The 26209-nt window shown below is 34.4% G+C and overlaps 2 protein-coding genes and 1 pseudogene across 6 annotated transcripts; 2 read left to right on the top strand and 1 right to left on the bottom strand.

Moving 5' to 3' along the window:
• Nucleotides 1-318: 318 nt before the first annotated feature.
• LOC130826082 (protein sym-1-like) lies at nucleotides 319-6158 on the bottom strand. 5 transcript variants are annotated; one of them, XM_057691610.1, is made up of 8 exons: nucleotides 5578-6158; nucleotides 3419-3506; nucleotides 3142-3236; nucleotides 2633-2705; nucleotides 2403-2495; nucleotides 1808-1894; nucleotides 1455-1535; nucleotides 319-631 (listed from the first exon to the last, which is right to left on the bottom strand). In XM_057691610.1, exons 1-7 carry the CDS (start codon nucleotides 5946-5948, stop codon nucleotides 1455-1457), a joined length of 888 nt encoding a protein of 295 aa, XP_057547593.1. In that variant the 5' UTR covers nucleotides 5949-6158; the 3' UTR covers nucleotides 319-631. The 5 variants fall into 5 exon arrangements, with proteins under 5 accessions (XP_057547593.1, XP_057547594.1, XP_057547591.1 ...); XM_057691611.1 differs by having other exon boundaries at nucleotides 406-978; XM_057691608.1 differs by lacking the exon at nucleotides 319-631 and adding an exon at nucleotides 684-1218.
• Nucleotides 6159-8303: 2145 nt separating this feature from the next.
• Nucleotides 8304-12876, top strand: LOC130826080 (protein HEAT STRESS TOLERANT DWD 1). Its single transcript, XM_057691607.1, has 12 exons — nucleotides 8304-8553; nucleotides 8621-8793; nucleotides 9182-9260; nucleotides 9435-9608; nucleotides 9743-9841; nucleotides 10032-10197; nucleotides 10295-10401; nucleotides 10550-10689; nucleotides 10784-10856; nucleotides 11811-11926; nucleotides 12168-12285; nucleotides 12369-12876. The coding sequence occupies exons 1-12, from the start codon at nucleotides 8503-8505 to the stop codon at nucleotides 12504-12506; spliced, it is 1434 nt and encodes a 477-aa protein (XP_057547590.1). The 5' UTR covers nucleotides 8304-8502; the 3' UTR covers nucleotides 12507-12876.
• Nucleotides 12877-13348: 472 nt separating this feature from the next.
• On the top strand, nucleotides 13349-24667 carry LOC130826081 (uncharacterized; annotated as a pseudogene).
• Nucleotides 24668-26209: the final 1542 nt, after the last annotated feature.

The following is a 26209-nucleotide window of genomic DNA, read 5'->3' as shown; positions in this document are numbered from 1 at the left end:
TTGAGGAATAACAATGAGTCAATGATTAAAACCTCAATGCGAAGAAATTTGTTTAATTTTTTGTATGATTTTGAAATATTGATATTATATTTCAACGTTACAATTAATTTACGTATGGATTATCATATCTTGTCTCAATGGAGTAAATATTATTTTCCTTCGAAAAGATCCACAAACTTTCCCACGATTTATCTTCCGATTGAAAAAATTTATGTCTGACTTTTTATTATAAAATTTCTTTTTTGTTGCCTAACATTCTAGAAGGAATTTTTTTAGGATACGCTCCGTAACTGTAAACAATGTGTAAACTAAAACGCAGTCTAATGTTTTGCGTGGAACACTAATTCTTTATTGAGCTCGTCTCATCGTAAAATGACTTTAATTAAGTCGGCCCAAACCATTAAAAAAAAAAAAAAAAAGTTTAGTAGCTGGTGGAAATTCACATTAAAAAATGTTATGCGGAAATTGGACCACTTATATAGAAATGGGAAGAAAGCCAACACTTATTTGGGCCCACTAAGAAGATTTTGACCGTCATATCCCAATCAAAGTATTAAACCAACCCGGTGCTTCTTTAGTAGGATGTCCTTAGAGACTTGGAGGGGACCAACGCCGGATCCAGATGCTCATACTACAACAATGTTAAAAGCGTTAATTCTAACAGTATGAGATCAGCTACATAAACCAAAACAAATCAAACGTAAAAGATTATGATTAACAAAAACTATAATTTATTCAACTTATAATAGAATACTAATACTAATCTATAAGTAAGAGAATCCATTATTCTGTTGGTGGTGAGTTGCTACAGATACCGATTTGGTTGGTTGGGAACAACGGAAACAACTAACACTAGTAATCCATTTGAAGATAAAAGAACAACTTGACTTATATTTGCAGAACTCGGTGCTTCAGAAAAGGAACTGGTAGTGGTACACAGGAAAATAGATTCCTAGAAACATTTAGATACCAAGCAACCTACACTTCAAAAACATATATACATATTAATCAGCAACCAGAGCCCATCCTTTTAGGGGATTATTTGTGTGCGCACAGTTCTCGGTGCCCTTTCCTTGAAAAGGGTACGAGTATGGTCCGTCCGCTATCTTCCTCCCTCCTCAAACCCCGACCTGTGTGGGATACTGGGTTGATCACTTTAACTATGACTAATCAGCAACCAAGATGAGATCATGAGAAGGGCAGCAAAAGCATGAAACCCTATCGAAGTTGTATAGCAAACAAAGGCCGAGAAATTAAAGAAAGATCAAAAAAATTAACAACATAAGTTCATCCGTTTTTGACAAAGTTAATGCAATACTTTAAAGGCTGTAAGCGCAGTGGTTTTGAATTTAACAGCCAGAATTTTTTTAAAATAGATTTGGTGCAAAGTCGGAAAAATCATAGTATACGTAATGCAATACTAATCAAAGAATGGAATAGGTTTGGAAACATACTTATTTAGCAACAACCTCTGTGTGAGCTTTGAATGATAAGATCACGTTCCATATTACAGCTACAAAATTTGAAGCAAGAACCTGAAAATGACACAAAACATTGTATATGAACTTAAATCAAGATCGGAATGAGAACACAAAATATTATCGTTCTTTCCTTTTTCCTTTTTGACGCGTAAGGTGGGGGTTACTACAAAGTCTTGGTCCAAACTACATCATACACAGATATGCTAACTGGGCACTGTGTGGGCCAAGGCAGCAACTGTTTACAATTCCTCGACCCGGGGCGCGCGGAAGGCAAATACTCTGCATATATAAAAATGAAGGAACCTTTGCAAGATCATATCACATACCTGGAACTGTTGTGGAACAAAACGGAAGTTTAGAAACTGAAACGGTATCCACAGTTTCCAGTTAGCAACCACGGATGAAAGCCATTCCTGATTCATTTAAATTTCAATCAATAAGATTCATTTAAATCTTCATTCCTGAAAAAGATTTAGGGTTGAAATGGCACAAGACTAGAGGTGTTTAACGGGGCGGGTCGACCCAACAAGTCAAGGGTCGGGTCACATTTTAACGGAGCATTAGTAGGTCGGGTCAATAATAGGTTGGGCCATTAACGAGCCTTGGTGTAAACGGTCAGGTTGGATAATTATAGGAATAGGTTGCGAAAAAATTTTTACCACTTTTTTTTTTAGTTTTATATGATATTATTATATACATAGGTGGGTCGACCCAACAGGCCATAAAGTAGAACAAAAATCTGTGAACTTTTAGAAACCAGGTCAAAGTGGGTCAGGCTTAAATGGGCTCTGATCCAGTCTGACCCATTTAAATTTGGCATGACCCGCCTCACCCCGAACCATTTATATTTTGACCCGGACCGGCCCGTTGAACACGTCTACACAAGATGAGGAAAAACTTGTAAAATTTGAGTCCACGAACCTGTTCCAGCTTTGGGACGATTTGTGAAGCCCTTCCTTCTAGTGTCATCAATGCAGAAAGAAAAGTTCCGATAAAGATAGGAGCAAAGATGAACTGCAATAGGTATGAAAGCACTGGATGACATTTTTAAGTGTAGAAAAATTCGCTCTTATGAAGGACAAAAGATTATTAGCTGGGTGGGACGAATCAAACAGAAGATCAGATTAAATGAACGGTTTTAAGGAGATAACCTGATCAAGTAGAAGCCGCAAGAAAGCACCAGAAGCTCCAGGAATAGTAATCAATTTACTAAGATATAAATACCTTTAACCCAAAAAAAACAGATTCAGTCGAAAGAGACATACTTTATGAAGGCATATCAAGAAGATTAAGTGTGTCAAAACTCAAAAGATCAGCAAAATTGCTATACACTCGCATAGTAACTACCATTCATCAAGCAATATAGTTATAGTTCTTGATCTTTAAGTATCAGAAAAAACATATTTGAGCTGATATTGTTTGATTCGTCTCGGTGTATATTTTTATAATATCAAACTTTTATTATTTCTAATCATACGCAATTAAAGATATTAAGGGTTAAAACAGTGCATTGGAAAGCATGAAAACAAGTTTAGCAAAAGCTAGATGTTTTCCTTAGTAGACTTTATGAGTTTGCTTCAAGCAATTATCATCTAGAAAAAGCGTATTTACAAAAGAACTAAGATATAATGTCTAAAGTATGTTTATAATGAAGTAATACCAATAGTGCAGTGTCGGGCCCACCAGAGCAAATCCCAAGAAGGTGAACATGAAAGTCCTTTTGTAATCCAGTGACGGGACTTGATCTATAACAAGCTGCAAAAACAAGACGAGTCTGTCAGTCAAGATCCACAGAATGAAACAATCAACAAAACAATAACATGGTATACACAAGATAGTTCTAATGTACTCCGTTTAACAGGTTGGTCCATTGAACAAAAATAAAGAAAGGTTCAAACTTCAAACGAGACTGACAATAGATAAGTGAGAAGCTGCACCTGACAAATTACATCTCCAACCAAGTTTAACAACGCAGAAGTCACAGCTTTGGTCAAGACAGGAAACTTCACCAAAAGATCCATGTACCTGTAATCCAGTGAATTCACGGATAAGCAAACTGGCGAAGTAACTGAACGTTAAACTGTCCCAACCGTGCTATCAGTATATAATAGACTGGAACAGTCCAATAATAATCCATGATAATGTAGAGTGCTTAGTTTTGAAAAGCGCGAGGCGCACCGAGGCGCTAGAGGCCCTTAGAGCCTAGGCGCAGAGCGCAGGGCGAAGGAGCGAGCTTTTTGTATGCAAGGCGCACTTTTTCGCTAAAATTCAATTTTAATACATATATAATACTTCAAATAACATGATATTCATATTTTAGTATCAACAAACTTGAAAACATTTATTATTCTTGCGTCAAACACCACTTTAGCACAAAACTATTATAATAAGAATACAAAGAATTCGCAAAGTTATGTTCTTTGCATGCCTTTTGTTTTTCTTAAAAAAGAACGATTTTTCGAACTTCATATTCAAGCAAATTTGTGTTTTGAGTTTACTTCTTTTTCGAACAAACAAGGATAAGTTAATTACCCAACCCAACAAGGAGGCGCACCGGGCGCACGCCTCTTGTAGTGGGCTTTGCCTCACCCAACTGAGGCATTTTTAGCTGAGCCTGAGCTCAAGGCGCACAAGGCGCGCTTTTTAAAACTAAGGTAGAGTGTAGAAATGTATTGAGAATTGTATTAACGAGATTCAAGGAATACAATGATAGTGCTACAAGCTTTCGAGAGGCTTGCAATCTCCTAGAAATTGAGCATAAAAGTCACTAAATATGTATGAACTACTTTTTATGATGTTTCGCTATTTCCCCATTCTTATTTATACTAGTTTTTCCTCTCCTTAGACTATAGATAACTAGTACTAAAATACCCATTAAACCCTTCTACTAATACATCACACAATAATGCACTAGTTCCCCAATGTGCAAGCACTTTAAAGTGTTCATGACAATCTCCCTTTATCAATGAACACCATTGATAGACTTAACACTACCTGTAAACAACACCAGCATTAACATCACTCTAACTTTACCTAATACTATGAAAGCGTACTCTGACGAAAAGGTGGAAGGAGGTAAATACGTACAGCATCGTATCTAGAGATATTTATATTAATCTTCAATGCACCATCTTTAGCTTCTTCCAAAAAGTTTGGACGTGCAATGAGTCATTTTAACTTTAGAAGTGCAATAATTTCAAGATTTCAATCTTTCATGTGCCATCTTTAATCCTCACTTTGTAATTGACAAAGTCAAGATTCACAAATATACAAATCAGATTAAATTTTCTGCACATTTGACTGACACATTCTAAGATAATGAATCTCCCTATAAGCAACTACACTCATTTTCTTTAGTGCTACACTTCACAATTCACATATTGAACCATCACATATTCACGATGCAATTATCTTCCAGTTTTAATATTTAGATTGATCACATTTCACACACAATTCATATGAAACTGGTAAAAACAGAATCAATTTTTTGGTTATCTCAAAGGTGAGATGTGTAGGCAAGAGCCATTTAAACGTATTGGGGCACGTAATCCTCCAAAAATGTCTCCCATATAGCCCAGTGTACAACCATTTTTTTCCTACATCCTTATTGTAATCTGTTTAGTGCTTACCCCTTACATAAGTCATGGGTATGCTTGTAAATGGCTTTTTGGTTAGTCTTTTAGTTAACTTTGACTTATTGGTTGGTCAAAAGGTCATAAATTATGTTCGGTAAATGACTTTTTTATTTAAGTAACTTTCCACTGGCTTTTGACGGTTTGGTCCATTTTTTCTCTGATAAGAACTAAAAGCCTAACTAATTTTACCATAGTTAGGCTTACACTAAAGGCTAACAAAATAGCCAATGATCAGACAAGTTAACTTATCTTACCAACAGCCAATCGCCAAACATCACATCATAAATCAATCACAATATGACTTCCTAATCATGTTAACACTAGGCCTACACTAAAATGCCAGCAAATTCACAACTTTACAAAGAAGAAGTAAATATTGAGCAAAAACTGAAAATTTACCAAGAATGAGCAACAAAAGCAAAAACCTTACCAAAGATGAGCAATAAAAACTGAAACTTTACCATGAAAGAAAGTTCCATTTAGATTTTTTCCCGCCAGCATCACCAGCACCATCATCACCGGAGCCACCAAAACCTTTTCCGCCATTACCACCAAAAGAACCCCCAGATCCATCATCAGAAACAGCTGAAATCCGAGAAAAACCTTTACCCAATTGTTTCTTACTCAACTCATAAAAACCCAACTCCTTATTACTGAAAATTGAGCCATAAAGAGAGGTTTGAGATGAAAAATTGGACCTATGAAGTGGGTTTGATGCAAATAAGGTGAATTCGTGATGAGAAAACGAAGGATGTTTGGGAGAATAGAGAGATGAAGAATGGATGAGGAAGAAAGGGGTTCTCCGTAATACGGCTATGGAATTGAGAATCATTTCTGATGTTTGGTTACAAAAATTATAGGTTAAGGTTTGAACTGTGGATTGTGGAATAGAAATACAATGTCGATTGATAGTTGCTACAAACAATTACAGGGTTGGTTTTTTTGTCTGCTGGGAATCGGAATTTAGGAAGGAGGCAATCAAAGACTCAAAGTTGTATGAAATTTGCTTCTGTTTCTTGATCGACATGAATTGTGCTTTCACTTGGAAATATTTAAATAAATAAAAGCAAAAAATTATAAAAAATTCAAATTATAATAAAGTTTTGAAATTATTTCTCAAAATAAGTTTTTTTTTTTCATATCTAAAATTTGAAATGTTCGCACTTAATAACAATAAACAAAGGCAGAGAGTTTTTAAAAAGGCAAAGAGTTTGTTCGTTGTTACTAATAGCGGACAAAGGAAGCTACTGTTTTTAGAAGTCATCTGTTCACTGTTAGTAGCAGCGAAGAAAAACCGAAGGTTAAAATTAGTGCAAATGTTTGTTTGCTGTTAGTAATAGCGAACAAACTCTTTAATAGCGAACAAACTCTTTAAGATTTGTAGTAAAATTTTACTTTACATGTATAAAAATACGGTATATATACGTAATAAATTTTTGTAATCACTCATGCTTGTATACTTGTAAACCAATAAGTTAAAATTTTGTATTAAGGCTTTGGAGTGTCTGGTGCGCTTGGTTTGTACTAGAAGAAGCATATTTTTACAAACAATGCCACACGTACGCAGTTTGTAACTTTGTGCATGATGGGGAACTATGGATATTCTGGAAACAGGGAGAGGTTAGCTTTCTGATTAATGTTTTCAGGTTTTCTTGTCGTCTTTCACTTGTTATACGTAAAGTACTCTTGTTTTAGTAGCTGGATATTGATAGGCCGGTTTCCTAGGTCGTTGTCGAGATTACTAGGTCCTTTCTATGCAAATAAATTTTTACATTTTAAATAACTTCTAATGTATAGCATTAGTAGTAAGGGGTCGGTCCATAGGAAATGACTATTTGACAATTAGTTTGATGACAATGAAGGTTTAGTTTGATTTGATGAGTCGTAAGAATAATATATCAAAATTCAAATTCAAATGATAAGGGACTAGAGTTTGGGGATTAACTCTTTGAATTGTTAAGGAGATTACAAATGGGTTGAACATATGTTTTTAGCCAAGTTCTATGATGATGAGTAAAGTTTTTCCATACTAGCACCATTACTTCCGGGCATAGGAATTATATAGTTACTAATATGGTTAAGGAGATTCTGCTTCCTGACATAAAACTCGACCATACTACTAACATTTCATCATAAGCATATGACTTCCACTTCATATTGAAAAAAAGGAGAAATCATACAAGGAGGCATGGTCTTCATCCTAAGGACGAGCTAGGTCTCATAGAAATCCTAATAAAGTTAGCCTCTATGCTACTCATTACTAGCATGAATTCGTACATCACAAGTATTCAATACATTCATTCAACATGAATTGTCCATGGATAGAAATCGAAATGAAGTAGGCACACACTACTTCAATGGAGTTTTCGATTTAGTTTGTTATCTATATCCCCAAACTCTAAAGATTAAACTACTCACTTATGTTTGAAGAGCAACAACAGACATTCTTAGTTAAAAACATTCATAATTCTTACAATAAACTATAAGTAAAGATTAAAAGAACTGTAAAATGGGACGTTAGTGCTGAATTAGAGGGAGTATTATATAATATAATAAAAAGACTGTAAAATTTCGCATTAAAACACGTAAAATCATACAATCTAATAAATATGCATAAGAATCATTATGATACTATTGTTGGAAAATTATCCATATTTGTCTTAAAAAGTATAGAAACTTTAATTATTACTTAAATTAATAACCTATTTTTTTTCATTAAAAGCACTCCACATTTCAAAAATCTTCTATCCATCTTATATTATGAGAAATATTATAATTTTATATTGATAGCATATAATTATATCTTTATTTAAAATTTATATTCATATATACTTTTATACTAACAACTTCAGATATAAAACGAGTTTTTATACTAGTTTGTATAAACATTATGCAAATTGGTCCCATAACTTCACAAAAAAAAGTTTAAATGTAATAAGTCACACCTCTAAAATTAGGGTTTCTTAACTTTAAATAAATAAAAGAAAATAAAAAGGATAAATTGTCAAAAATAAACCGATATTTGCTGGATTCGCCGAAAATAAACACAACTATTGATTACGCAAATACATTTAAAGAATATATCTACTAAATTTATTTAATAATAAATAATAAATAAATTTATTTTTAACTGAATAAATAATTTCCAAAAAAATAAAATAAAATTAGGATCCCAAGCCAAACTCCCAAGTAAGTCACCACCATAGAAGCAGAAGCCTCTTACCTTAGGGTTTTCGGCTACTACTCAATTAACTTTTTTATTCTTTCATTTATAAACCCCTTGGCTAAACCCTACATTAGGTGTTGGTAAAACCCATTCCAATTTTAAGGTAACCTATATTTCCCTTTTATTCGGTTGCAGCAATTGAAGCAGACGATCTAAAACAATGGTTCGAAGCATCAAAAATGCCAAAAAAGCCAAAAGAAAGAAGACCAAGGTAAATTTTTCTTAATCAATTGATAATTTTTCCAATTGGGTTTAGCTTAATGTTCAATTTCTTTTAGGTTTCAAGTAATGGCGCTGGGTCCACCTCTTCGTCGTTACCAAAATCTCCTTCATTGCCGGCAAGAGTATGGAGGCCCGGTGTTGATAAATTGGAGGAAGATGAAGAGCTTCAGTGTGACCCTTCTGCTTATAATTCTCTCCATGCCTTCCATGTTGGTTGGCCTTGTTTAAGGTAAAGATTGTTTATTGAAAGCTTTAGAATTTAGACATATAGGTTTTCAATTTTGTTGGAAATTATTTGTGGGTTTTTGATTTTTTTTAGAAATCAATGGTGTTTTCTTTTGGTATTTTTGGAAATCAATGGTGAACTTTGGATATTTTTGGAATCAGTTGTGGGTTTTAGATTTTTTTTTGGAAATCGATGGTGGGTTTTTGATTTTTTGGAAACTCGTGATGCTTTTTTTATATAATACGTTGCGTTTTAGGTTGTTTATTATTGTTAATGAGATTTTATTGTTCTGATTTTTTGGTTAAAAATACTTGGCATGTTATTTGATTCGACATATATTGCCATACAAATTTATTTTGTTGATTAGTTATTTTTGTGATTAATTTTGCAGTTTTGATATTGTTCGGGATTCCCTGGGATTGGTTCGATCGGAGTTCCCTCATACTATCTTCGCTGTTTCTGGTACTCAGGTGAGATTTCTGTTATTTTGGGTAACTGCTTATGTACTTTTTCTGCTTTTATTGACATTCCGTGCTTGGTTTGATGCGATGAACCTAAAATTCCCTAGATTAATTTGTGTGTTCAAGCTGAAGATCATCTAAGTTCCACTACATGAATGTTTATCTTATGCTTTATTTTTGCAGGCAGATAAGCCTCCGTCGAATTCTATTGAAATATTGAAGGTATCTAACATCTCTGGGAAAAGGCGTAAATTACTGCCTAAAAAAGCTGCTGATGGCTCCGACATGGACAGTGATAGTGATAGCGATAGTGATGAAGATGAGGATGAGAAAGGATCAGGAGAACCTATATTGCAGGTAAGTTTGTTATTGGTTAGAATATTTATGGTATATTTGTTGATGGTTGCAATTGTGCATGATATTGATTATCAGTATGATGGCTCTTGTATTCATAGCTTCATTAGTTACCGAGCTTTTTTTGATATTTGCAGTTGCGCAAGGTGGCTCATCAAGGCTGCGTTAATCGAATACGTTCCATGCCACAAAATCCTCATATTTGTGCTACTTGGGGGGATACCGGTTTTGTGCAGGTGAGTATACAGTTAAACCATTTGGGTTTTCGTCTTATCTACCCTCATTGCATCCTAGCGCGTTATGTAAGTTTGCCTTTCAAGAATCCTTGTGCACTACAATGGTCTTGAATTTGGCATTGGTGTACAGTGTTGTATACATTGGTTTCCTTGATTTGAGTTTTTAAAATAGAGTTAAATTTCTCTGCAGGTTTGGGACTTCAGTGCCCATCTAAATTCCTTGGCTGAATCAGAAACAGACACAAGTCAAGGTCGAACTTCAGTATCTAATCAAGCCCCATTGAGTATGTTTAGACATAAAGATGAAGGATATGCTATTGATTGGAGTCCCCTTGTTCCTGGAAGACTTGTGTCTGGTAAGATGACAATCTATTCACGGCGATGATTCTGTTTCTGATGGATCCTTTCTGTTTTGTAGCTAAACATAAAATTTTTGCATTGTGGTGTGATAAGGTGATTGCCAGAATTCTATTTATATTTGGGAGCCTGCATCTGAGTCAAAATGGAACGTTGATAAGAACCCATTCGTTGGACATGTTGCTAGCGTGGAAGATCTGCAGGTGCACTGTTGTTTTTTAAAGCATGGTTCTTTTCAGCTGATTACAGCATGAGATACCTTTGAGAACTTTGATTATGCTGTTGGTATGAAGAGGAAACGGAAATGGGTTTTGTACGATTGCTTACCTGTTGCGATGTATTTCCGTGCAGTGGAGTCCTACCGAAGCCGATGTATTTGCTTCTGCTTCTGTGGATAAGACCATTGCTATATGGGATATTCGCCAAGGAAAATCTGCTTTCAAATCTTTTAAGGCCCATGATGCAGATGTTAATGTAATCTCGTGGAACAGGTTACCTGCTCTCCTAAGCTCTACTTTGTTTACCCTGTTAATTATTTCAGCTCCAATATGTTTGAATTTGTATGGCACTTGTTTTTGGCATCAGGCTAGCAAGCTGCATGTTGGCATCAGGCAGCGATGATGGATCATTTTCCATTCATGATCTTAGAATGCTCAAGGTAAGCATCATCTATAAATATTCATTAGAATTAATAGTTTTTTCCATCCCTTATAGCTCTAGTAGTTGCTTCGCCTTTTCCATTCATGGATCAAATGGTGCTTAATTGTTTATTACATTCCTTGAGTTGATATTGAAGCAAATGTATTTATGAACCCTTCAAACTTGTAAGAGTATGAATAGCTTTAGGTTAGTTTACAAGAAGGTATCATACAGTGGTGTTGTGGAATTTGAGGAATGTGATTGTTTGAGATGCTTCAAAGTTTAGATCATCAAAAAACATAGGCCAAGGGTTTGCCATTTGTGAAACTCTGGTTTGGGGCTGTAATATCCAGGTCAGCATGAATAAATGTGTGGCTCCCTGATCTTGTCTATTTTCCAATCTTATAGAAGTAGTTTGAATTTGTGTTGAGTTAATTGGTTGCATCTCTTGGCAGAAGGCTTGATGCACTCCGTTACATGTCGATAGGTTCTCATAATTTCGAACTCGACTCCTTGCGGTCTTGCCTGGTGTTCAAGACTGCAAGTTTAAGATCTTGTTACCCTTTCCTTTTATATTTTTACGGCCATTTTTTTTAAAATTTTTGGGTAAGAATAATCCCCTGCACGTAAGAGGGGAGAGGAGGGAATTGATCAAATTGTACACGGTAAGAATTAAACCCCTATCACTAGATTAGAAAGGAAATGCTTCAACCACTAGGCCAACCCATGATTCTCTTCAGAGCCCTATTTTAATATAGGGTTTAATAGTTAAACTTTTGAAGCTTCTCGACTCTTATTAGGAACCTTAATTTAGGAAGCCCAAGTCATTTAGGAGAGGGTTTTATTTGTGTGGTCCAACACCTGCCCTTAATTTATCATGGAAAATTTCTTCCCCAAGCTCCTTTCCATAGTAAGTTTTTATTTCCATGGAGAGGCTTTATTCTAACAGTTGATTTGAACACTTTCTTGTCAGGATGGAGATTCTGTGGTGGCTCACTTTACGTACCATAAACACCCGATCACTTCCATTGAATGGAGTGCACATGAGGCTTCTACGATCGCAGTCTCTTCAGCCGACCATCAGCTGACGTAAGTATAACTTGATCACAAATTGTTGTGAGAGACGTTATCTTCGAGAAACACATTAGATATATGGGATTAATAGCCCAATTAATACAAATTAAAGAGAAAATTAGAGTTTGAGCTTCTTGTTTTGAGTTCGTCTCTTTGAGAGACGGTGTCTCACAAGAGTAGCTGTAACTTGATTGCTTGGATACTTCATCTCAAATAAAAAATAAAGGGAGAAAATGTGTATTGTTGTCTGTTGCAGAATTTGGGACTTGTCGTTGGAAAGAGATGAAGAAGAGGAGGCAGAATTCAAAGCTCAAACAGATGACTCGGTGAACGCTCCCGAAGATTTACCTCCACAACTTTTATTTGTGCATCAGGTTACACCAATGGCATAATCATTTGTTATTTTGTCGTTTCGGTTTGCTCTCTCATATTTACTGTTTCGTTAAACCCATCTCAGGGACAAAAGGACTTGAAAGAACTCCATTGGCATAACCAGATTCCAGGAATGATCATATCAACTGCCGCTGATGGCTTTAATATCTTAATGCCTTCGAATATTGAGACCCCCCTTCCACCGGCCAATGGCAGTGCTTGAAAACATACGTCTTCTCCATCGTCTTTCCATTGTTGATCTATGCGGTTGCAGAGTAACGTTAGATTTTTGGAGAACAGATTTCATGCAAGCATCGGTCTTAAGATGGGATAGTAGTCTTGTTCTTCTTTGTGTAATTATCGTTTGCTATAAAGACGTGGTTTTTTTGGATGGGATTTGATCATTTTGTGCTGTTTTACTTTGTAACATTTTAAATAGATGGAAAAACCGACTTTTTTTGGCGAGGAAGAAACTGAAGGAATAATAAGAGCTTTTTCGTTTCCGACATTTTATTGTTCTTTCACAAATTGTTGTATAAGACTATCTCTTGTGCAAAATATAAGTATGAGCTTTTTTTATTTTGAAGTTTCATTGAAAGATGATCTCACACAAGATTAGCTATTTATTTTTTTTTTTAATGTTTTTAGCTTTATGAATGAGGTAGATGTGTCCATGCACAATTTAGCATTTCCAATTTTGTAAAATACTTGTGGATAATAATAAATAAACATGTAGATGAAGGGAACATAATGTACTTTTCATTTTTAGAAATATAACAATATATTTGGATAAATTTGAATAAAAAATGATGTAAAATGAGTGAGACGGAAGGAATATAAAAATCAAATATGAAATAGTTTTATTGGATCAATTACTTAGGGCAATTTTTACTTCGCACGTTTGACAAAATAAATCAGTTTTAAATTAAAAATCAAAAACATGTTTATATAGTTTTCAAACGCGTTTTCAACCGAAATTAAACTATCATGAGCATAATCAAATATCAAGAAAATGGGACCGATCGAATATTAAGAAAATCTACAAACAAATAGAAAGGGGTTAGTTAAGATGTACATGCACTTTTAACACCTCAATAATCAAGATTAAGTATACAACACAAGTATAATCGCCCCCCTAAATTGGTCACTCCTCCATAACTTCTCCATCTATAATCTCTATATAAACTCCATGAAACCGCCTTTAGGATCTCTTCCCTCCCTTTTCTCATTCGTTTTCTCTCTTGGATTTTCACTTTACTTCTAACAAATAGCTAAAAGTCTTAATCAATTGCTCATTAATCCAATAGAATTTCCTGGTGTACAATTGTAAGACAATTTCTTTGCTTTACCCTTGTATCTGTATTTTCTTTCTTCATTAATTTGTATGTTCACAGCTTTGCAAATAAGAACAAAAGAAATGAGATAACATTGATAGAATTTGACAAAGGGATACGGTTTTTTGCTGCTTGTAAAATTTGTCTAAATGTGATACAAATAGAATCGAGTAAGAATTTTAAAGAATCGCTTTTCATCCTTAAATTTTTGCAATAAATGATTTAATTGAGAAATTTGATTAATGCTTATGCTAATTTATGCTTTCTTTGAATGGATTAAGTAAACCTATGAAATGAATGATGATGATTGGAAATACTCATCGAAGTTATATGTGGCAATGATCAAAATGTTATTGTTGTTGATATTACTGCTGCTTGATTTTTTGTTTATCTTTAGGGTTGTAATGTTCTTGTTTCTTGCTGTTTTTGATCTTGATTCTTGTTTGTATTACTGTTTTATGCTTTCTTTGACTGGATTAAGTATCTTGTGAAATGAATAATGATGATTTTTATTGGGTATCAAACATGCTATAATTGTTGATGTTACTACTAAATGATCTTTTATTTATAATTGTGAAATGAATGATCAAAATGTTAAAAGTGCTGTTGATTCTTGCTGTCATTGGTTTTTGGGCAAGTTATGATTAACTTACATATTTCATCAATTGGTCTTGCTAGTGGCATAAATACTCATGAAATAATATGAAAGCATAGAAAGGAAAACAGTTCAATAATACACAAACTGATTAATGTCATCCAAAACCCTTTTTAATTATAATGGGGATGTTTTGAATTTTTGATCGTTAAATTTATTTATACACGGAATATTACCCATAATAATTTCATCTTTAATCCATTTTTCTGCAATAATCCCGCCTTAATTTCATTTTTGATCCATTTTTCTGCACTAATCCTACCGTTAGCTAACAATCAACAGTAAATAATCCAAAACCAGTTACATGTTACTTTGCAAATAAAAAAGATAATTTAAAAAAAATTAGAAAAAGAAAAATCAAGCAAAATTTTAATAGAAAAACAAAAGAAAAACAAATCTTCATTAAATTAATTGCTCTTCAACATCTATGTGGTTCCTCTTTATCAATCAACCAGGATTAGTTGCAAACTTGCAATCATCTTCTTTTTCTCTTTCTTTATTCACAAAACATTTATGTTCTTTTGTCCAATAAGAACAAAGACAAAACGTCTCCTTCCATGTCTTCCAATCTCCATTACAGACTAAATTAATCTCGTTGGTCTAGTCTTTATTTCTCGAGTATACCATTAACGTTTCAGACAATTGCATGTTTTATAGACACATGATGTTCATTTTTGATATCAAGTAAATTCATATTTTGGACTTTTAGTTTGATACATTTGCACAGTTTCACTAACTTACATCAAGGTTAGCTTAGCTTAATTAGAGATAAGATGTTTTAATTAGTAAAGTTTCATTGTTGAACAAGTAAATTCGTATTTTGGACATTTGGGCATTAATTTTCTGAGGTGTTTTAGGTCGGTTGGATTTATTATTTGTAAATGGTGGGTGCTTTTTCTCTTTTAATTTCCCCTGCTATGGATTTTTTCTCCCACCTGCTTATGTATTTGTTTGAAGTGATAAGGGCCTAAGAGTGCATATAAGCTCTAATAAGTTTTGATATGTTCAAACAAAACAAGTCCACATGAGCTATTAAGAATTGAAATGAGAGACAATTTTACACACCAGAGATCAAAGCTTGAGGTTAAAATGGATGTTTATGGTGTGTATGAATAAAAAAACCAAATGTGCAAGGGTATGATGAATGACAATACAAGATTTAAGGTGGTTCATCAAATAAAGTCCACATCCATCATATCTAGCTAGGATAGTATTAATAATGTGTTTAAAGGACAAATTAAACACTTGAAGGAATTACTATGGAGATTTGATGAGGAAGAGAGGAGCTGATTAGGCGTATAAACTAAGCAAGAAGGAGGGCTTTATAATGAGACTTTTCGCTTACAAACAAAGACCTAGGAGTGTGGTATTTATAGTATAAAACAATAGGCCGCATGTACCTGCTGCTCGTTTGAGCACAGGCTGCTCATTTGGGGTACATTTGCTTGCTTTTCCATGTGAGTTGTTTATCACTTTTTTTTCCTTTTATCTGGTCAATTAATTTTTGGATACTTTAGAGGTTTTGGTGCATCTGCTGTTAATTTTCCATTTTGCTTGCCGCCCTAGCATTGCTGTTTTTCTGTATGCTATATCCTTGGACCGTGGTAATTAGTCAATACTTTTATCTTGTACTGTCCTTCCGCCTTCGTCAATGTCATGTTGTCAAGTTGGTTTTGGTTGTGGTGATGGTTGGTCATCTTTTGGCATTATATGTGTTTTATATTGATGTTCGTTTTTCTTTGCAAAGTATTTAGCACATTCTTCATAGACATTGACGTGATTGCTTTTCACTTTAACGTTACTCCTTTTTTTTTCTCAGATCAGCTGCGTTGTTCTCTGACCAAGATGTTTCTGGTGCATTCGTTTCCACAGCTGGATGGCTCTTTTATTTTAAGTTGTAGTTAAATTTTCAACACATCATGTAAGGCTGTAACGTCTAATATTGTCATTGACTATTCTGTGGCATGCTTTATGTATCTATATCTGTAATTCAAGCTGTACCAATTTCATATGTACGCATTTTACTCTATATATAATGAAGTTTAATGCATTTACTTAAAGAGTCAAGCTTACTTTCTGTAGTGTTGATGAACTTCACCATAGCATTATGATGGTGCAGAATTCATTTAGTACTGTACATCTAGATTCTCTTGGGTTCAATGATAAATTTGCAGATTTCATTCGGGAAACAAGAAAACAATTGGAAACTTACTTGCTTGGTGCTTGGAAAACTTGGTCCAGTGCTTACGTGGAAAATTTGGCTCAGCTGGAAGCATTGTGCGAGGGACTTTACAATTCACAAGACTCTGCTGAGCGAGCTTATGCTGAAAACTCCTTGAGACACTTCTCACAAGATCCTGAATTTGTGTCACATTTGGAATACGTACTTGAGAATGCAAAAAATTCCTATGCAAATTTTTTTGCTAGTTCAAGCTTATTGAAGCATGTCGCTGAAAATAGGCTCTCTTTGCAGCTACCTCTTCAAATTCGTGATTTTTTCCCATTTTATTCTGTTCCTTGAATTCTTTTTTTTTACTTCTATATTTTACTGTTACTGTTACTGTCTGGAAGCTAGTATCAAATATAAAGAAAGCCTAGTTTGAACCGGTTAAGTTTGTTCTTTATTTTGAATGATATGGAATGGGTAAGATTTGTGGTTTCAGTTACCTTCCCGTGGAAAAGGGACATGCTGAGATGTATATTTACATATTTACATTTGGAGAGGATGCTATTAGCATGTGATTCCTTGTCCCTTTCTATAGTGTATGCTTTGGCACTTTATCCTCATGTTTTTCTAATGACATGTGTGACTGTCATACGAAGGAAATCATGTTATATATTATCTGGATTCTAAAAGTGCTAATTTGGAGCACTTTGTCCTGAGTTCATTGATCCAACTTGTTTGTCGAGTGACAAAATTTAGCTGGTTTGACGATGTAAAATTCCAAGAGCTTGTTAGTAATGCTGCGTATCTTTTGAATCAGGTTAGTGAACAGAAATCATTCCATATCTTTGTGGAATGCTTTTATCGGAGTATTTGTTGCACATGAACTAATAAATTAGAATTATTTATTTTTTTTGAGGCATCTAATATGGTAGAACTATCCGTTTCATAATCATCGGTAACGATTTAAAAAGATAGCCTCTGGGAAATTTTCGAGTTGATGGAGGTTCACTTGATGACCTTATTTTCTACTTAGTGGATGCTTTGAGTCTTACTCAAGATAATATGAAAATTAGCACTTAACGGGATAACATATTCCGTTGGACAGTGTTATTAAGAATTAAGAATTGTCACCTTATTGTGAAAGCTGCATGGTGAGGTTTTAAGTGTTACTCAGACTTTATCTTACTTCAATTCCCGTGTCAAATCGTCAATTCTCCGCCATGTGTAGGACACTTTGACACTTTTCGTCAGTCAAAAATTTTGAGATTTTTTACAAAATAGCAGAGTCTGATACTTAAGATTTATATGAGTTCTCAATTCCGAGTAACGTAGCTGACAAATGCCAATTTTCCTGACATTTTTTTCTTTTAAACAATGTTATAGGTTGGTCATTTGTTTCTTCAAGTTGCAACCATTATTTTTGCTCTTAATGATGGCTCTAATAAATCTTGTTCAAGTTTCTCCTGCTTAATTGTGTAGGAGGAAGCTACTCATCGTGCTATCCTATTGAAGATATTGAATCAACTTGTGATTGAGATGAACCAGGTAAACTTATCATTTATGGTATCAAATTGACTTGTGATTTTTGATTGTATGAACATAGTAAGGATAATATCTTGAAGATTCACTTCATAATTTCATCATTTCATGTCCTTTCAGCCGTTTGATGAATATAGACGACCCTTAAATGCATGAAATCTATGTTGGTGTAGAGAGAATCCAACTATTATGAGTTCAGTTTCATTGTATTAAAGATATGTAAACATATATTGTGTAAACTTAGTCTGACTGTTGTGGCGTTAAAATGATTCACTATAAATAATTTGCCACATTGGGGCTGTATCTTGTAACTTTTGGCCACTCGCATGTGGACTTTTTAATGTTGTATACTTGTATAAGATACTCATCAATGGATGAGGCAGCTGAGCCTGTAGCCCCTTATGCATAATTATAAAGAATATAACAAAATATCTCCTGCTCCCACCTCACCCAACCTCTTAATCATAGCCCCTTATGCATGAATGTAATGCCATTCTATTTCTGGTTGACGTCCATCAGACTGGAAATTGTATAAATTGTTTACCTGGATGAAGGCTATTTAAAAAAGGATCTTTGATCATATTTATTAAGTTTCCTGAACACTCTTTTCTATGGAAAACCTTTACTTGAAAATACTAGCCATTCTGCTCCTGATATTAGACATTATTTGTTAAATGTCAGTTGCAACCTTTAGTTGCTCTTCTTTAAAATACTAGCCGCTCCAAAATCAAAATTCAGGATTTGGTGCTCAGTCACTTATGTGTGCTTCTTCTTGGAGGAAATCCTTGCTTAGAAACCTTCTGTAAAGTGTCATTTCGATTTTCAAGAATTTCTAGAAGATTGAGTACTTGGAATACTCATTTTTCTTAGGGAGGGAGAATACCTTGATGCAAGTTTGCTTGTCTGTCATTGCCCTTTACGGTTTTCCATGGATCACAATGGCTGTTGGATTTCAGGGGTTTTTTGGCATGCTGTTGGTGTGAAAAGGGCCATCATGTGAGGCTTGTTTAGTGATCAATAGGCATGGTCCAAGCTTGTTTAACTCTGCTGTAGATATTATTTCCTTGTGAGACTTTGCTCTCAATTCCCAAACACCTTATGAAGTTGTGTATGGTGAAGTTCTCTCATAGACAAATAAATAAATTTTCTTATAGAGGCAATCCTTGTGTATTCTTAGGTTAATCTTTACTCCTGTAAATTATTTTTTTATAGAGAAGTTACATTTTTTGACACATCATTGTACAAGCTTTTTTGCAATTCTTCCTCGCTCAAGACATTTCTCCTCCTCTTCCCCTTATATCTGCAAAGATCCTATCCTATATTCTTGCCCTACTTCACCAAAAGCCACTGATATTCCTACATCTTTGCAGTCGTCTCCTAGGAGATCTTCAAGACATCTCAATTCTCACCCTTCAACATAGCATAAAGACTAGATCTTAGCCGATCATGCTTCTTCCAATTAACCTATAAAAATTTTCTAGCTAAGTTCTTTAAGATATTTCTATGTTATTGAGGTTGACCATGTTTCTCAATCCAGAAAGTGAATGAATTCTGTCGTGGTTCCTGGCTTTCAATCAATTAACTTGTATTTTCTCAATTCTTCTTTGCTGTTTTCTCAGCCTCACAATGTATATTTTTTATATTTTTGTAGTAAATCAATTAACTTAGATTTTTTTGCTTTTATCCTGTTTTCTACTGTTAGATTTTGAAGAATGATTGCTAAGATTTGTTCCTACTTCAATTGCTTCATCCTCTATCTTACTGATTGGCGCTTCAAAATCATTCCTGTGGCAGCCTACTCCAGGATTATCTTTACTGCAGCATCGAAAAGTTTCACGCCAATTCAAAGTTCAGGATCTTCTCCAAATTTATAGAATATCCATCACATCATTGCTTCGACTAAAAACTGATGGTAACTAACTAATTAATTTTTCCATCATAAAGCCATTAGCGAACCAGAAGAATTTGAATTTCTTTATTTCTTGTATGTAGCGAACCAGAAGTTGCAAGAATTGGCTCTTTCACTCTCTACAATGTTTATCTTTTGATTTTACTGGGTCGTCAGCTGACGAAAGTTCTGATAAAGCTGTTGCCAATGAGGTATTGTTATTGATATCGTAGTCAACTCAGCTCTTGTATCTTGTCTACAAAGTTTTGTTTTTTTATTGGATGACAATGTTTATCTCTTAAATTCTATTATTGCGTTCCACTAAAACAGGAAATCAGGAGACAAAACGGGGATGCTAAAAACATATTGAGGCCATTAGGATGCATCTAAAGTCTCCCTAAAATATTGAACACTATATCTTAACACATAATGTTGTACGCATTCTCTCAATTCTTAAAAGTCACATACGTGATACTCCATTGGCAAATTGGGACTGAAATACAATTTGAATCCGACCCTAGTCCAACCCAATCCAAAATATGTAACATCCAAATCTCATTGCATATATCATAATTCAAATGGTTGGGGTTGGATTTTTTCTGAAAATTAAACTCTTTAACGCAATTCCACTCCCACTCCCACTCCCATTAGGTGGGTGTCAAAAGTTAGGAAATGAAAGTAAGAACACAAAAAAGCTAAGTTTTACTCAGCCCGTGTATATTTTCTATTGTAAAGGTAATGTTGGAGTCTCTTCTAAGTTCATACTATTGGATGAAGGAAAAGTGCATTTTATCCCCCTGATTTTATATAGTAAAATTTATTCCTTATTCCGTTTTCATGTACTTGAAAATTTATTCTAAATTAGCTCTGAGTAGAATTTATAGGCTATAGCTATGTACCTCAACTTTAATTTTTTTCCAAAAGATAATATTTGTGAAAAAAAGAAATTTATTAGGAGTCTGACGGTTTGAGAATCTGAGTGGAGTTGGAGGGATATAAAAATCCAGCTTCTATGCTGTGAGGTTTGAGAATTTGAGGTTTGATAATGTAGGAGGGATAATAATCCGATACGTGCCTGACTTGATCTCATCCCTATTTGCCAATGGTCTAGAATAGCCGTAGGGTTAGTACTAGCAAGTTCTGATGATGTGCAGTTACATCAGAAAATAATGGCAGTTCTTCTTTCTATTAAGAATATTAGAACATGATATCATTTTGGGGTAGTCGCTGTCATCAAGAGTTTTGCTTATTGTAATGAGGTTTAGGAAGGGTAAGAGGTAAGCGCTTCAAGTGACTTAATTGTGATTTTCAGGAAGCTTTTTCCCACATATTAGAAGGATAAAGTAGTAGGAAGGAAGTACTCTTACAGCTTAACCCAGAGAAGTGAAAATGGTCAGAGGACTGTCGATGGTATTCCATATTATGATATCACCGAGAGGTTTATTAGAGTTATGAAGCATCATATTTGAGGCTGATAAGTGGACTAGCATATAGGGATGTGAGGGAAACAAATGCATGCCTTTTTCTTGAAACTTATTGGGTGCTAATAATGAAATTAATTAAGGCCTCAGAATTGATTTTTCTGGTTCGAACATGTATTTTAAAATTATATATAAATGACAGTAATGGCTGGAAACTATGTCAATTTTGGTGTGTTCGAATTATATGGTGACAGAGCACTTGATGATGCTCTTGATATTGCTTTGAAGATGATTCTCTCTATTCCTGCTGCTGATTTATTGGCATACAGAAAGGTATGTCTTTATGGTGTTCATAGGCATTATATGTTTTCCCAAAATACAAATATGTAAATTTATATATCACTAAAATAGTGTATTGGGTTTTTCATAAAATTCTGTGTCTACTTCCAGTCTAGGAAACATATTCATTGCATTATATTCCATGTTTTACTGGCTCCCTTATTTTTCATGTTGATATCTGGATACTCCTTGTCATGACCAGGCTCTCTATTATGTTGTACTCCAATATAATTTGTCGTCTCCTTTCGACCTAAAACCCGTGCGAGTCGGTATTGTAGTGCAAAAATACGGTTTTGGTCATGTTCGCTAAACGGGTTTCGCGGTCAATGCAGCCTATATTTTGGTTGTCGTAAATTCAAAAGCTTTTACAATGCGTTTGCGATACGGTAGCCTTGTTTTTGCACCGTGGTCGGCATCCTTCATATTGAACGATAGTTGTATTTGTGAGTTAATGGTTAGGGGATTCCTTTTGATGGAGTTATATTACTGAAATGCATGTGGCACTCCAGTTTCATTCCCCGTTATGTCCATCTGCAAATGTCTCAGGGGCATCTGAGAAATGTCAGTAGCATTTCTCTGTCGGCCATCATAATTGGATCAGTAGTTGCGATGGTCTTCTAGTTTTTGTTTTTTCCATGGTATGCGTTATAACTTTTACATTTCTGCTGTTTTTGGGCTTTTTTTCCCTAATTCATTGGCAGGTCTCGAAGGCTTACTTCAGCTTCATAGATTATATACTTAGCAAGCTTATTAAAGTTGCCTTTAATCTTGATGAAACTACTTATAAGTACATCGTCAGATCTCTCCATTCTGGCCTACAACTTCTAGATTCAGACATGTAATCACAGGTTAGAATGTTATAAAAAATTGATTTTTTGTGGCTTGTTCATCAATCTCTGAAGATTTTATGTACTTATGTTTCCTTGGTGTCTATCTATTGCTATTATGCTTATTTTTCTTATTTTTGGGTAAAGATTCAATTTTTTATGTTCCCCTGAAATCTGTTTCTTGTTCCCTGACACTACTCTTGGTTATCGAATCTGAGACGACAGTAACCTACGAATTGTTTTGCAAACGGCTTGCAATTTCAGTAACAAAGACGACTCTGTGTCTTTGAAACGTTAAGGTTCTTCCGTTTCCATATATATGCTGTTGTAATTAACATTTGAAATGCAGTGTGCTAGTGCAATCGACCATTTGGCTACTTTCTACTTTGAAAACATTTTGATGGGAGAATCACCTGCTTCACTGGCCTTACTTAGTTTTGCTCAGAAAATTTCAGGTTGTCGTGATTACTTTCTAGATGTAAGTTCTTCGGCTGCTGTTTTCTTATTATTTTATTATGAGCCATGAGTCATTGAACATGAGGTGTGGTTCCAAGCACGTGCAAGGTGTACAGAGCCCCCTAAATTGAGGGACATGGATATGAGTTTACATTAGTTTCTATCATTTTTGATTTAGTTTTAGACTTGTCTTTTAGGCCCCAAATTTTTTAGAAGTACCAAATGAACAGGGCTACAAAATTATTGTGTGTTTGTTCAGAAAGTGCAAGATGCCTTAAAAAAGTTCAATTTCAAATAACGCAAGTAACATGTTTGTTATGAATGGTGTGACTTGAGTGCACATTTGGTGTGTGCATTCATGTGGTGACTCTTGGGATGGAATCCCATAAGTATGTCATGAATGGGTGTATTAAGATGAGTCTTGATGATTGTGGTTTATGATGATGAAAATATGGATTAATAAGGTAATGAAGTATGAGTTATTCATGGGAGTTATGGGACCTAATGAAGAAGTTCAAAGGTTTAAGATGTTCTACTATGCAAGTCGAACAATATTGTCAGAAGCCTTCTGAAGTGCCGCTCGACCAGCTCGCTTGACCGAGCGAGCTTCAGAATGGGTCGAGCGAGCAGACAGAATGCAACAGAAACTTCCTATAGTCCACTCGACCAGGCCGCTCGACCAAGCGAGCCTCTGCTTTGGTCGAGCGATGCCTCCGATGCTCCTAGAATGCTGTTTTTGACTCTTCAAGTTTTTGGGATGTTTCATTATCATTTATTCATAGCTTTAATATACTTAATGTTACTTACTGTGATCTCTCCTATAAATAGAGAGCTCTCATTCACATTGTGATCAACATCCACAAAATACACCCCAAGCCAAACACTAGCCTAAGTTGGGCGAACCTCGTTAAATCTTTGTGTCGTTTTATTGCTTTACTTTCTCCTACAAACATCGATATCATTGATAGCGTAATTTGTTTGTCACTAAACTTCATACATTCGATCTTGGCAATATTGGAGTTTGAAACACATTGTTCGAACTCTAATACATCATCGTTTTCAATGTTTATAATCAGATTCTGAAGACCTTGTTTGAGATAGTTTTATTCGGAAACACTACCGTCGAATGGGATCTTAGCCGACCAATGCTGAGTCTAATCCTCCTCAGCGAAGACGTAATACTCCCTTTTAGCCTCATCCGTTTTCCTTTACCATTGTGCCAATGCTCGTTTACTTGCATTCTTCCATTCTTTGCAGATGTTCGAAAACTTGAAAGCTCAAATAATGGTATTGTTGGTAAGTTTGTTTTTCCTAGGACCGATATTTCATCATTGTATTTTCATTGCATTGTAAACATCCTTGTGTCATTGTGTGATTCAGCCATGGATCGACAACGTGTTCTTCATTACTTTGACATGCTCATGGACGATGTTACTCGAAGTTAAGAAACAGATAACAGGGACCAGTTCACTTATAATCTCCAGATGTTCAAGTCATTAGCATCTAGTGAAAAGGGTTTGGATCGCCATTTAGCACAATTGTAGCCTCGATAGTTTACTTGTAAATAGTTTTGCTAGCCTCGGTTCCTCAACATTGTCGTTTGTACATTCCCGCCCATCAATGACATTTTCTTTCCTGTGAAATTTTGTGATCAATATTTTAGGTCTTAATATGATTAAGTTATTAGCATATTATGTGCTAATTACTATATCATATTTGATCGGTTTTTCCTTTGTAAAGGACAATCTTTTTGCTTCTTCCCCCCTAAAAAGGATTGCTTTTGGTCTTAGTATAAATATTATTTATTTTTAAATAAACTCACCTATAAGGTATATTTTCTAAAATAGATTTAACTTGTTTATAACAATTTTTAAAACTTCTATATATGTCGAGAATTAGCAATATACAATAGTTGAATACTTAAATTTATTTTTAATAATTAATCTAAAAGTAATTTATTTAACAATAAACAATAATTAAATTTATTTTTAGTAGATAAGTAAAATTTAATTTATTATATAAAAAACTGAAGATTCTATTCCCAGAATATTGCAAACTTATAAACTAATTCCTACTTTCCTTAAAATGGGAAACTATTTCCCATTTTACCGTCCACGTAGGATAGGTGTGACAAAATTTTATTATTATTATTTTTTTTAATATAACCGCTGCATGAAATGGCGGTTTTTTTAGGGATCTGAACTAAACCGCTACTTGAAATGGCGTTTTGTGGATTTTTAATTTTTTTTTTAAAAAAAAAAAATTAATAGTGAGTAAACCGCCACTTGAAGTGGCGGTTTGGTAGCAGTACAAAACAGCAACCAACAGCTTCCTTCGAGCATTTCATTTTACTCTTTCCTTCTTGCTGTCGGTATTAGGTTAAAAAAAAAATTTCTTCACTCTCATTTACTTCAAATTTACAATTCCTCTCATTCAACTAAGCTAATCAACTACATTCCCATCTTCTCCTTGTGTACTAGTTCATTTTCATCCTCATTTAAGGTATGGATAAAACCCTAATTTTTTTTCAATATGCAAATTATTTTTTTGTTCATTATTGTTTTGAATTGAAGTTATAAAAACGTTAATTGTTTGTTACATTCTATCGTTTTCATGATTTAAGCTTACGTTTTACACATTTGTAGTTGAATTTTAGGATTTGTTTTGTATGCATATAAAGTGTTTGATGAAATGCTTCAATGAAAGTTTATTACTTTGTAGGGTTAGTTTAATGGTTTTTGTATATATTCATGGTATTTTTAGCTTTTATATTTGAAATGAACCTTCTAATAAGTGTTCTAATACCTCAATATCACAAATTCTTGTATTCAAATTTACACTTTCCTTTCTCACAATCAACAATTAAGTGTATGTGAAATCACATGGAAAACATGTTTATATTTGCAGCATATGGATCATTATCCCCTTATTTCTATAGATGGTACACATTTGTATGGAAAGTACAGAGGCACACTTATGATTGCTATGTCGATAAATGCAAATTCTCAATTGTTCCACTTGCCTTTGCCGTTGTGGAGGGAGAGAGCAACGACACATGGAGTTGGTTCTTGGATTGTATAAGGCATTATGTCACTAAAAGGGACGGCTTATGTGTTATATCTGATCGTCACAAGGAAATTTTGCATGCAATGAACAGAGTTGGAAAAGGTTGGGAAGAACCATATGCATTCCATCGATTTTGTAAACGTAATCTAGCTTCAAACGTGCATAAGAAGTTTAAGAACATAGCGGTTAAGAACTTATTTGGAAAAGCTTCTGAACAGACAAAGATTCGGAAGT

This window comes from Amaranthus tricolor, chromosome 10 (assembly GCF_026212465.1).
Source record: "Amaranthus tricolor cultivar Red isolate AtriRed21 chromosome 10, ASM2621246v1, whole genome shotgun sequence".
Taxonomy (NCBI): Eukaryota; Viridiplantae; Streptophyta; class Magnoliopsida; order Caryophyllales; family Amaranthaceae; genus Amaranthus; species Amaranthus tricolor.
The sequence above is the reverse complement of the archived record's forward strand: the minus strand, read 5'-3'. Positions and strand labels throughout refer to the sequence as shown.

Bases quoted from the DNA above. Each gene is read 5' to 3' on its own strand.
- LOC130826080 (XM_057691607.1), top strand. From the start codon at position 8,503: ATGGTTCGAAGCATCAAAAATGCCAAAAAAGCCAAAAGAAAGAAGACC. The intron at 8,794-9,181 runs GTAAAGATTGTT...TTAATTTTGCAG, and splicing joins GTTGGTTGGCCTTGTTTAAG to TTTTGATATTGTTCGGGATT. The intron at 11,927-12,167 runs GTAAGTATAACT...TGTCTGTTGCAG, and splicing joins TCAGCCGACCATCAGCTGAC to AATTTGGGACTTGTCGTTGG.
- LOC130826082 (XM_057691610.1), bottom strand. From the start codon at position 5,948: ATGATTCTCAATTCCATAGCCGTATTACGGAGAACCCCTTTCTTCCTC. The intron at 3,237-3,418 runs GTGCAGCTTCTC...TTGTTTTTGCAG, and splicing joins TTGGAGATGTAATTTGTCAG to CTTGTTATAGATCAAGTCCC. The intron at 2,706-3,141 runs GTATTACTTCAT...TTTGGGTTAAAG, and splicing joins GGCCCGACACTGCACTATTG to GTATTTATATCTTAGTAAAT.